Genomic DNA, 12,761 nt, shown 5'->3' with positions numbered 1-12,761 from the left:
AAAAAAAAAAAAGGCAGAATCTTCGAACCAAGCTGTGTTTGAGGCTAACCTATAGTCTGAGGAGGTTTGGGTTTTTGTTTTTTTTTTTTTTTTTTTTTTTACATCTATCCTCATTTTTTTTAGCTTCAAGCTGACTGGGTCACCAAGGTCTTTCATCAAAGGAAATATATTATTCTCTGTCAAGAAAATCCAGTAAAGCAACATCAACCTTTTATAGGTAAGGATTCAATGCTCAAGGAGGAAGATTTTTTTTTTTGTCCTAAATTCTTAGGACCAAATTCAGTTCTCTACTGCAGAAGTTTAGTCCAGAAAACTTGCAAAAACATTTGGTCTCAGCACAATTCCAGACCCAAGAGCTTCTAACTAAGCAGAAATGAGCTCATTTTACAAACTTCACATTTCACATGCTATTGTAGTTCAGTGCATTTGCATAAATGATTTAACTAGCCCTTGATGTTTTTGGTAGCAACCAAAACCTGCTCAGAGTTGTAGAGGGTTTTCTATAACACTTTGCATTCACTGACATAAGCAGCTGATGATAATGTAGGATAAGTTAAATCCAGCATTATGAACAAACAAAAGTGAAAGACAATTTTGATACAGGGTTTATACCCCCGAGATGTTTGAGATCCCAGGACTTCACATGGAGATGCTTATAAGGTTAAAGAAAACAGGGTAGGTACCTAGACCTAGTTTAGCTTAGCTATAATATGAGATATGGGGAGCTGCTGTTCATTGTGGGCAGAACCTACATTATACAGAGCAGTAAAATATCTATATTAATTTGAGTTAATCTTTCAAAATAAGGTTTTGAAATCTTACCAAGACCTTATCAAATTAATTTTTATTTTTTTTTTTAAACTAACCATCATCACCAATATCTCCTCCACAGGAGCGATTTTCACTATTTTTCTGCAAGAAACTGTCTCCTCCTTACATACTTTTTCTTTTTCAAACGCAAAAGACCTTGCTACTTCATTATGAAATTACTGAAATTCAGACCAGATTTATTACTCTCAATTTTACACTGAAACTGCAAACAACCATCTGCCAGAAGGCCTTTTTTCTTATTTCATCCTAGTGTTCAGCGTACATCCTGCTTCCCATCTCAGACAGAGGAGGAGGTTTCTGTAGCAATAACTGCTATATAAAAAACCTCCCCCTCCTTCCTAACTTTCCTCTCATTGTGAGTACCCGATTCATCCAATTCCACAGGAAATTAAGTCCCAAGTAACAAATGTTTCAAGCTTAGGTTATTTTCAAGCATGTTTACTCCGTAAATATCTAAACACCTTCATTTTTTTTTTTTAGTGTAACATACCCAAACTGTGTCTTTAGTATCACTGCTCAGTACGGAAAATAGAGCTAAAGAAGCTGCAGGGCTAGCTGCTCAGTCAGCATCTGTGTGTTTGGAAGCAGTTCATTTCTGGGATTTGAACTTGAACAGAAGCCCAGGAAAGCAGTTATTCAACATACAGTGATTCAGTAAAGTTTAATACAGCTTTTCTCTTAAATGAAAGAAGAAAAGAATAAACCTTCAGCTTATAAGCCATAAGGATCATGGAAACAGGAACCATGTTTTCAAAGTTAGTCCTAAGTTTAGTTAAGAATCATTATTTAATCTGAGGAAAAATATGTGTTCCCAGGCAATCAACCTCAGTTGCCAAACTTCAAGACTGATGCACTCTGGTATGAAACCTTTTCTGTTGAGTAAGAATAGACCCACCCAATTCCAGATTTTCAGACATTTTCAACTAAGGCAAACAGTTCTCAAAAATAGTTTTTTATAGCTATATGTATATTAATGATACAGTTTGGTAACGAATGCTATAATCTCTGTGGTATTTTTAACAAATATGCTGAATTGACAGAGAGTAACATTCCTTTTTCCATAATATCATTAAAAAAATACTACAGGCAGGTTTAAAAGACTATGTTTTATAAGATTCTTCTACAGGAGTCTAACTACCATTATTAGCCATGTGCATATGTGACTGCCCAAAGCTCACGTTTGCATTTGTAAGTGCGTATATCGCTTACGCTTCTCATGTATTTAGCACGTGGGATATGCTCAACTTTGCAGATTTGACTACTTTACTATAACTCCATGCTTAGCAATAACTTTAGACACTGTGTGAAGATGGAGCTGTGGGGTGGACCAGCTCTGAAATCCAGATGTACCTTTTTCCAGAAGAGCTTGCTCAGTGGCATAGGAGTGGATGATGCTTTCTCCTTCGTCACCTCTTTGGGGGCTTCGCTGGCTGCTGCCTGCTGTGGGGCTGCAGGCTCGGGGGCTTTTGTACTCTGCTTAGTTGTCTGTGGCTCTTGAGAGGAAGGGACATTTTTGTCTGATTTTACAGAGGTAACAGGCTGCTGTTCAGCGCTCTAGAAAGAAAGATGAACACATAGGCTATTGGAAATGTGTGAAGGACAAGATACTCACAGCACGTTCAGGCATCAGCTGGTGCAAGAGGTAAGCACACAGCAGACTGCCATTGCACAGGACTTGCAAGGCAACAAAGTGCAGCTTATGAGCTACATCCCTGTCGTTTCAAATGTAGTAATGTCTTGAACAGAGGAAGCAGATTACATAGCAACCCACCCTTCGTAACAGAGATGATTAATTGATAAAGAAATTAAAACACTTAGAGACTAAAAACGACACCAGGAACAATTACCCTTTGACTGCATTATTCATACAGATAACTTGAATCATCCTACTCACTTTGGTATTAGTTGTCTGTTGGGTCTCTTTTGCAGCCTGAAGGGAAACAAAACACAAAGACAAGTCTGTCTCTGGCAATGTCAGTGCTCACAGTTACACAGTTCAGGAATTGTCTGCGTGACAAATTATTTTATTTTTAGTGAATGTTTGTGAAAGTCTTGGCACCTGCAACCATGGAAACATCTCTGGCCCAGGCGAGGCTGCCTGAAGGGACTGCCAGCTTGCACCCTTCTACCTGCAGCAGCATTGCAGCCTTGTGTTGAATTGCTTTGTGCTCATGCTGCTGTGCTTGCAGTCCTCAGCTTGTTATGAAAAATTACAATCACAGTTTCTTCAGGTAAGACGTTACACAGGGTTTTAAGATATTAGCAGAGATTTTTCCAAGCTGGGTCTGCATGTGCAACTTCCAGTGCACACATACAAGCCAGAGCTGGGCCTTTTCCACTGGGGGAATTGCACACCAGTCAGGGACTTGCTAACATCACCTCCAAAGCGGGAAGCTTTGCTTTCTGGGGTACAAAACACAGGCATACAACCGCCTGGAAATGAAAGGCACAGAACAGCAGTGGCTCTGTAACTTAGAAGCAGGAGTTGCAAAGAGAAGCTCTGCAAGATGCGGGAGGTTGGTTTAATCTGTCCACTCACACTTTTGTGCGTTGGGTAGCATTTACTCTTTGTATAAAAAAAAAAAAAAATAAAAAAAAAAAATCACTCAGTGGTGAGTCTCCTGGTTTCATCAAAATATATGAAGCTGGGAGGGATCCAGTGTGTTAAACTCCTTCCTGGCCAGTGATATATACCAGTATCTATTGACCCCAACATCCAGCATAGCTCTACACTGAAGACAAGTATCTGAGCTGTACAAAAAGAGGAGCAGCAAGCCACAAACTCAAGTAAATGTGAGCCCAGCACCCCTGGGTTTAGGCAGCCTGCCACATGCTTTGCGGATTTCTTGAAAGAATAGGTGAGAGCTATTTTGCAGGAGCCAAGAACTTCTTTTTGTGGTTAGCTCTAACGAACAAGATGCAGAGCAAGTGGTAAGAAGTAGTGTAATGCCACAAGCTGGCTTCAGGACTAACGCTGAAAGTAAGTGATTAACCCTTCACTTCCAAGTAAAAATTCTATAAAGCAGTACAGTTATACGGCAAAATTGGCCTGCAATGCAAGGCAAACGTACATGGATGGCAATAAAAGAACAGACAGGGAACCCAACTGTTGAATGCCATGCAAACCCAGTCTTTGAGGTCAAATCACATTGTATCAACTTATGTTATGGATTTATCTTAGGATGCACATTGCTGTTTGAAAACAACATTCAACATTTGCTTCAAAGTTAGTATTCATGAAAACACAGGACACCGAAAAACAATGTTTCTGTTAACCTAATAGTCAATCTATTCTTTACAAAGGTACAAAGAAGTGCATTTTGGAAGACTTGCAGAGAAAGAACTTTCAGAGGAGACAGTGAAGTGCTAAAATTAAATATGAATACATATATTAAAATGATAATTTCAAATAAAGGATTTCATTACCTACTCATCTAGTTGACACATCATGCTAAGGCATTTCAAATGAAAAGAGATAACTACTTTTTTTTTTTTTTTTACTAGAAGTGATAACTTCAGGGCTTGCCTGTCACATCAGTGCTCTGATTTGAATTTCCACTTTCAATCAGCCTTATAAGCAACCTGTTGGTGCCATTTTAATCCATCTCCTTTATTCTTAATAAGTCATAAAATGATACCTCAAGTTATTGCTTCTGTATTTTGTATGTGGAAAGAAAGCTGAAAATAAACTTAGAAAAAACTATTTAAAAATAAATGATGTTTATAAGACAGATTTTATTGGTGTAAAAATTCAGTGCTGTTGCATTCCTTCAAGATAAGACTTTTGGGCTGGAATGAAAGCAGTTTAAGATTCTATCAGATAGCCTAATGAAAACCAATCGTCTCTCAACAACTCATTGCAAGGTTTTGAACTGTTGTAGAAGAGTTTTAGCACCTTAAAAAAATACTAGCCAGGTATTTTTTTTTTTACCAGGAAGCCCTAATTCATTACGAACAAGTAATTCATATTTTAGTTGTCTTAAATATCAAAACTATTAGCTGTCAGTGTAGTATATACAAGATGAGAACTTAACTTTAAGCTGTTGGCAAGAACTGTAGACTTAAAACCATTGGAACATTATTATTACTTCAGTAATATGCAGATGATATTTTTGTCTCAAAAATGAGACAATGGAAAGAACATTTCTATTTCGAAAATACCTTAAAGAACTCCCTTTGCCTTCTGCCCTGGTTTATAAAGCCCCTTACTCACCAGAAATCTCATGTGGGTGTTTTGAGCAAGGATTAAATATTAATCACTTTCCTCCCCCACTGGAAGGGTCTCTGCTTCTGCATTCTTTGGGCTAAAAAGCTACAATTCTCTGCTTCCCTGCCACAGAACATCATGGCAGATAATCTTCAGAGAAAGCAGAAATGCCCAAATATAGACCTTGAGACTGAAAGTTTTTAGTAGTGTTTTTTTTTTTAAGATAAAAGCTATTGTCCTCTGAAACAACCACTTGCATGAAAAATGGACATTTTTAGCATCTTTAAAGTATCCTTGAAAACCAGACTTTTTTTCCTCCAAACTATACATAGAATTCAATCAATTACTTTTCTTGTTTTCAGTGAAAAGTAACTATTTCTGAAGGAAATTCCATGTTCCAGTCTTCTCTGTGCCATATCAGATGCCACAGTTCACCAAATCACCAATTTAACCACAAGACAGTGCACGTTAAAGCAATGTGGATTATAAAGCCTTAATTATAGCTGGACTGAGCTCTTAAACTGGTCCTACAATTGCAGGTGCTGTTCATATCTGCATAATTCATTGTTTGTCAGTACCTTTTATTTTATCTTAAGAGACCAGGGCACTTTAGTCAGCATTAGTAAGTGTAACTGGGAAGCACATAGCAGGGAAGGTTAGAGGAATTGTTTCAGAATCCTGAATTCACAGATGGTATAACAAGAGAAACATTGCACTGAAGATTGTTTTCATGATGCGTGGCACCAAAATGCTCACGCCAGTAGTTTTCAGAGCACTGCACAGCTGGCCAGATGCTGATTTCAGTTACCAATTAAATAACTTCACTCTGTGACAGGTGCCATCTGTTACTGCTCAGGGTTCTGCTCTTGCTAGAGTTTCATACAGACCTTATGCCTAAAGAGTTTACTAAATGTACTGTGTCCTAGCTTGGGACTCTCTGCCTTCTTTTTCTTGGCTCCTTTAGTTTGTGATTCTGCCGCTATCTTCGGAGCAGGTTGCCCACCATGGCCTTTTTCCGCTTTCGATCCCTTTTGTACAACAGCATTTGAAGTTGAGAACTTATTGCAATGTTCTTATTTAGTTCATGAAAGACATTCAAACACTTACACATCATTAAAAACAAACATTTCCTTTTTGCCCTGTACAACAAATTATATTTTCTTCTGAGTGATTGCTCAGTTCTCCTTAGACTTTCTTTCATATGAGTAGTGAAATAAATATAAAAGCTAGGGCAATCCAGTTAACTCAAAATTAAACCACAATTTGCCCCCTAAATTCTTGTTTAAACTGAGACAAATCCCACAAAGACTGAGACTTCTGCATTTTAAATTCATGAGTAACAAACTGAATTTGAGATTTATAGTTTTGAAATAGGGAGATACATAAATCTTTGAGGATACCTTCATTCTTTTTATTGCAGTATTATAGGAAATTTAAAATGTTTTGCATAATGCATTATTTAAGAAAAGGGCAGTATGAATATTCATGATATATGCTACAAAATATTTCAAGTTTGCACTAACAGTCTTGAAGTTAGTTTAGAAAGTATCAGAAAAACAGACTGATACTAAAAGCGTTGAGTGAGCACTGCTTCCTTTTCATTCCATTCTAAATATTTGCAGGAGGCAATTGTTTTGGGAATCATCACCTACTGATAGTAGAGACTAGATCTCTAAAAAAAAAAGCAAGCAGTACATTGAAAAGTCCACTACAAAGGGCTATAAGATAAAAAATTGATAGATGTCTATATGGGAAAAAAATCAGTATCAGGCTATTTTTAAAAAGTTTTTTAAAAATTTTTTTAAAAAGTGGTAGCAGACTACCAGCAGCTCAATGCAAACTAAATTACCCTGCATAGGGTAGACATGGGCCTGTTCAAATACCAGACTTTGACAAGTCTTAGAAAAACTTAAGACTTGCTAAAATGTTCCATTTAACTTGGAAAAAAATATTTCTGTTAATTATAATTCAACTGCCTTCCTCAAAACTTCACTCTTCAAGACACTGTTGCTGTCTGCCTCCCACCCCCTAATACAATCCTCTGGATTTACCAGTGCAGGAAAAAAGCTTAAGTTTTCATCATATGAACGATAGGGCTTCCCCACCATTTTCATCTTTCTAGTAATAAAAAAAAGGAGGGGAAACAGAAAACCAGAAGTGAGCTTCAGCATACAAACAAGCTAACACAAGAGTCTGTTCTGCAGTAATGGCACTGTACATATGTGCAAAACATATGGCCAATCACAGATAATATGGGACAGCATTCTTCATCGTCTCACAGTGTCAGGTTTTAAAGTAGTAAGATGCCTTTGATTACCTCGTACAAAGGAGGATGTAGTGGTTTTTACTTACTACTTGCTACTATCCTGGACTTCATTCTGATCTCCCTTAAGTAATTTATTTCCTGATTTAATTAAGGATCAGGCCAATATATAATGAAGAAATATAAATTAAAAAGATTATATTTCAATCACAAATGACTCAAGCGTTCACCCTCTAGGTAATTAGCTTGCCCTATTGCAAGCTTCATTCTGTTTTCTTTTACACTTGAAAAGGTAAAAATAAAAGCTTAAAATGAGTTGACAAAAATCTCCAGGAACTTTGGAAGCATGAAAAGACCCAAACTCCAAAGAAACAATCAGCCTACAGTATTTACAGTGTGAATTATCAAGCACTGTGTTTGACCACAACTAATAGAGTAGGAGGAAAGGTCCATAGTACAGAATGTAACATGTGTGAGCATGTGAGGTTGAGATCTTGGTCTGAAGACTGTTTTGTTCAGTGCATACGTGCTTCCTACAAAGTGCTTTGTCCTATGAAGAGGTGGTGGCCAGTCGCATCAAAATTGGCCATTTTCCCCTGCAGTACTCTGTACAATTCTCAGTATTCCCAAACATACAGTGGTGCAGGAACAAGTCAGGATCTGCTACAGAAGGGTCAAATAGGTGGTCTGGGGAAGATCTGATCTGAATGCCATATTAGTATAAACTTGCAAAGGATCAATTAATCCAAGGAAGTGTGACTCAACTCATATGAAACTCCTGTGTTTACACAGATGAAATGACAATCATTAAGGGTGTGCCCAGGCTGCTGAAATGTATGTCTTTAGCCAGCTGATGAAAGCCAGAGGCATCCCTGATGACTGCATGTTGCTACAAAAACCACCAAGTTCAGCTTCGCTGATGCCACGCACCTCTGCGTTTCAGCAGGAGGGAGTATACTGCCGTGCTTCACAGAGCTGAAGTGGGCTGTGGCTGTTTCTCAGATTTGTGAGAAAGCTTGTCTGTCCTCTTAGCCAGGGGAGAACACTGCTGAGACACACTGGGAATGTACCAGCCCTTGTGTGATAAAACCCAGTTCCTCCCTGCAAAGAGGGTGCATGAGCAGCCGAAATGAAAGCATGACCAGGACTCAAAGGCACAGTGGTCCCTGTGCCAGCCAAACCATGCAAAAGCCCTGCAGAAGTACTCAGGGAGGTTCAGACTGCACAAAGAAGAAAGCCTCGCTTAAAAGCACATCTTTACCATTAAGGCAGAAGTTATTTCTCAGGGAGAAAATTACCATTATTTCATTATATGTATCAGCTGAAAAATCTGCAGCTTTTCTATATGATGGTTGATAAATTAACCTTTTTAACATATTTTTCCTTTAACATAATGAAAATGTTATTCCTTGTATCAGAAAGATAGTGAAGATAAAGGAATTCTTCCTAAAAAAAACCAGCTCCCATTTAGCCTCTGTATAATGAGTTTGCATATCCTGCTAGTCATCTGGATTTGTTTACCCTCACAGGTGTGATAGCAAACCAAACCCAAACAGCATATTTGTTTCCAAATTACAGTACATCCGCACCAACAGTCACCTATTATAGAAGCACATGGGTGCGCTTGATAAAGTCAGGTACGCAAATGGGACTGAACAACTGGATTTTTCAGTTGTTACCGAAAGAGTTGCAAGTCTCAGTGAAAGAGTGCACCTTGATAACTGCCTTTCCTGGATATCTTGGAAGACCTTAGCCCTGGTTGATGATTTCCAGAATTACTGAGCTAGAATCAGGGAGGGATGTGTATTCTGCATGTATTCACAAAGCTTTCTGGAAAGGCTGACTTCACTGTTTTAGTATCAGGCTATATAAAAAAATTGAACAGGACAAAAAGGATAAAATAAGATAGAAAACAAAAATGTTGATGCCTATAGTGATTTTGGCTACCCAATAGTTGCATGGAAAGACTGTTTGCTTTTTTTAGGGTTTTATTCTTTATGTGTTTAATTAAATTTTACCACAGGCATAGCAAGAAAAACTTTAGTCATAAGAATGTGTAACAACATTTAATGTGGGAGTTCAGTTATGCAGTCAGTGATATGCCTGTAAACCACTGAAACACTAGAAGATACAAGGCAGCTTAATGCAAATTGTCTCACTTCTGCTTCTGTTGAAACTACTGTAAAAGTTTTGCCACTAACAGGAAAAAAAGGAAAAGTGTTTAAACACCTACATTTTTCCATTTCAGAAGATTATGTTTTCAACTTAAAGTTTTTACAGTTTAGGTTTCTCCACTTTTTTACAAGTTAAATACATTGGATCAATCTGATATTTTCAGTATCTGATAGCAAATGAAAGCTATAACAATGAAGCTTTTCTGAATTCACATGTGAAAGACCATCACTGCTCATGGATGCTAAAAACAAGTTTCCTCTTACCAGTGGAATCCAAGAACAAATGGTTTATAAAGAAAAGCAAGAGGCCACATCTGCCTGTTACATGGAGAAACGTTTCTCAGACTCGTTCTGTACCTGTCGAGCCAATACAGATTTCAGTTCCCAGTGGGAACATGACACATACTTGCATCAGCCTGCTGCCTTGCTTTAGAACAGCTTGAGTGTTTAATTTGCCCAGCCTAAAAACCCTTGATCTTCATCTGTGCATATAAAGGGAGGAATCCCGAGTGGTCAGGGAAGGACAGCTCTCCCTGCAAGTCCCAGTCCTGCTCAGAGCAGCTCCATCATCTTCCTGAGGTTTCATAGGAGCAGCCCATCAGCCCTGACTGTAGCACAGTCCATACTGGTGTGCTTGAACCACAAGAGTCCCAGAGAGAACATTTCGGGATCTCCTTCTGCTTTTTCTTTATTTCAGTGGGAAGCTGATCCTCACCCATTCTCCTGCACCCCAAGGGGGGACCCCGGAGCAGCTGTGGATGCACTGCAGGGCAGGAGGGTGGGAGCTGGCTTCTGCCCACACCCCCTGCCCACCCAGCCAGAGCTGCCACAGGCAGGGGCATCTCCTGTGTCTATCTCTCCTCGTTCCTGGTGGGGAAGAGACATGCATATACACAACTGGAAGCAAAAAACCAGAAGCTTTGCACAGTTTTATGAGCAAATGGAATTTTCTGTGGAATCAGGAGGATTTCACTGCAGGGACCTGTAGTTTTAGATCAAGGACAAGTCAGAGTAACAATCAAAAGCATTACCAGGTCATCAACTTTGCAGAAAATGCTACAGTTCAGCTCTTGATTGTAACATATGATGTTAAAAGTTGCACTATTTATGCTCATCTTCCTTTCAAATTTATTCAGAAGAAAAATATTTTAAATTACTTCAAATAACATCACTTGGGGCAAAAGCAACACAATGAAGAGGAAATACCTGTGTCAAAACCAGCTAGTGACCAGTGACAGAATGAGGAATCTGCCTACCTTGTCTTCAGAATCACTTTTGGCTTCAGCTTTGCTTGGGGAGACCTTAAATGTATTTGAGAAAACCAAAAGTCATACTCAACTCAGTCTTTCAAAAGATCTGAAAGATCATTTCTTTGAAACTAGCAGTTTTTCTAGCACAAAGGTAAAAGAACTACAAATATTGCTTTTTCCCACATGTGGGAAAGTTTATAATTACATTGTTCTGGAGAAACATTTACAAGTCAATGGCTAAAATGAAAAATATCTGGACTAAAGCTGTATTGAAGCTTATACATCCAATTAATCCATACAAATGAACTTTTAGAGATATTACAAAACAAAGTTTCATCATGCAGAAAATCCTTAAGACAGCTAAATACCTCCAGATCTACAAATATCTATGCAGAAAAGGAAGTTCATCAAGAGTAGGTCATCATTTGATAACTGCACTGTACCTACACATCCCTCTATCACTCTCAAGTCATTCTCTAAGGCATCTTTTTGGCTTCATTACTTCAGTGCCCGTAACAGAAAACAGGTTACATTTAGCTCAAAGTGTCCACATGAGATTTTTATAAGCAATTTAAAGCATAGCCTAGAGATGAAAAGGAAAGGCAAAAGCTTACCAGTGTCTTAAGGAAACTCATGACGGAGTTATCTCCTGCAGCAGCTGGTTGGGGGTTGTCTTGTTTTACCTCTGCCTTTTCAGGTTGCTCAGCAGTGATACCGTTGACACCTGCCGAGTCCTGCTGTAGGTCTTTTTGGTTGCAGTCATCTATCTCCTAAAAAAAAAAAAGGGGGTAGAGTTTCCTCAGTCCTAGCGTGCTTAATTTCCAGTGGAATGCAAAAGTAACATTTGTGGCTTGCATTATGTTGCTCTGAGAGTCACAACCCTAATTCCAACCATACTTCTTCAGCCTACGTATTCAGAACAATTGAGCATTTATACATCTCTTTCCCCTTTTTTCTAATATATTCAGCATTTGCTGTTGGTTGGAGGAACATTGTTCTCAGTTACCAAGTATAACAAACACAAGTAAAGTTGCACACAGCATCCCAAACAACACCGCTTTTCTCTTTTCAAGGCTGAACTTGTGAATAGGAACAAACACTGAGATTTTTGGTCTTTGATGGCTCAGCGTCTGATTGTACCATACAAAGATTACTTCCGATACTCTGTATTCTACAATTCCAGAAATAATTTTTATCTAGCAGATACAAACATGGTACAGATTAAAAAGGAGGAAAAAAGCAACAACCCAAAGTAGTTCTGAGGTAGATGGAACTGCCTCCTCTCTTCCTGGAATTACAGTTCCCAGAGCCCAAAAATAGCTTCCCAGTGCTCAAGCACTCACAAGTATATAATATTAAGTTACTCAGTTTCTGTTTAGACACCTAAACAAGGGTCTGTTTTTTAAAAAAACCTCTTCTTGGACCAGTTTTGGAGAGCTTGGCACCCTTTTACACTGAATTTGCCTGCCATTCTGGCCCCTCTTGCCTTGAGTCTGCACAAGTAAAGCCAACACAAACATTGTGCAGGAGAGGGCATTTCCTTTTTTGATATTTAAGAGTACTACATCTGGCTAGTAATGTCTGAGTGTTAGCAATAATGCTCCTCCCTTTTGTCTGTCTACATTGTAAGTGCAGGGCTGGATCTGTCAATTATTATTAAAGTAAATTGTGCCTAGCACAATGGTGGCCTCACTTTTTGGTACTGGACTTGAGATGTTATTGAATGGACAATCATAGCAGCAGCATAATTCTTCAGCAGAAGTTATCTGTCCAACTATTTAGACAGCAGCACGCATCCAGTCTCTTAGGATTTTGACTAGAGAGGCAGTTGTTAGGATACTAGATGCCCAGATTACTACAGAGGAAAAATCAGGACAAGAAATAAAACTGATGAGCCTGTCCGGGTGTCTCCAGTAAACAGTATCTTTGAATCACTACTCTCAAAGACTGCCTGGAAGTCTAAATGACACCAAGGTTTTTTCCTAACCTGCCAATTAAACATAGTTGTTCTGTGCCATTTTTACTAGGAAAAGTTA

At 38.6% G+C, this 12,761-nt stretch overlaps 1 protein-coding gene across 1 annotated transcript in view; it reads right to left on the bottom strand.

Annotated features, from left to right (window-relative positions):
• BCAS1 (breast carcinoma amplified sequence 1) overlaps positions 1 to 12,761 on the bottom strand; it is a gene marked incomplete at its 3' end in the record, with an annotated part of 33,928 nt that overhangs the window by 6,129 nt on the left and 15,038 nt on the right. The window contains exons 4-8 of the mRNA XM_009703012.1: positions 11,340 to 11,495; positions 10,732 to 10,776; positions 5,926 to 6,066; positions 2,726 to 2,761; positions 2,182 to 2,385 (exon numbers count right to left, since the gene is read on the bottom strand). Of these exons, the coding sequence (XP_009701314.1) occupies positions 2,182 to 2,385; positions 2,726 to 2,761; positions 5,926 to 6,066; positions 10,732 to 10,776; positions 11,340 to 11,495 (582 nt within the window). The remainder of the gene's footprint in view (positions 1 to 2,181; positions 2,386 to 2,725; positions 2,762 to 5,925; positions 6,067 to 10,731; positions 10,777 to 11,339; positions 11,496 to 12,761) is intronic.

Source organism: Cariama cristata, unplaced genomic scaffold (genome assembly GCF_000690535.1).
Source record: "Cariama cristata isolate BGI_N322 unplaced genomic scaffold, ASM69053v1 scaffold17666, whole genome shotgun sequence".
Lineage (NCBI taxonomy): Eukaryota > Metazoa > Chordata > Aves > Cariamiformes > Cariamidae > Cariama > Cariama cristata.
The sequence above is the reverse complement of the archived record's forward strand: the minus strand, read 5'-3'. Positions and strand labels throughout refer to the sequence as shown.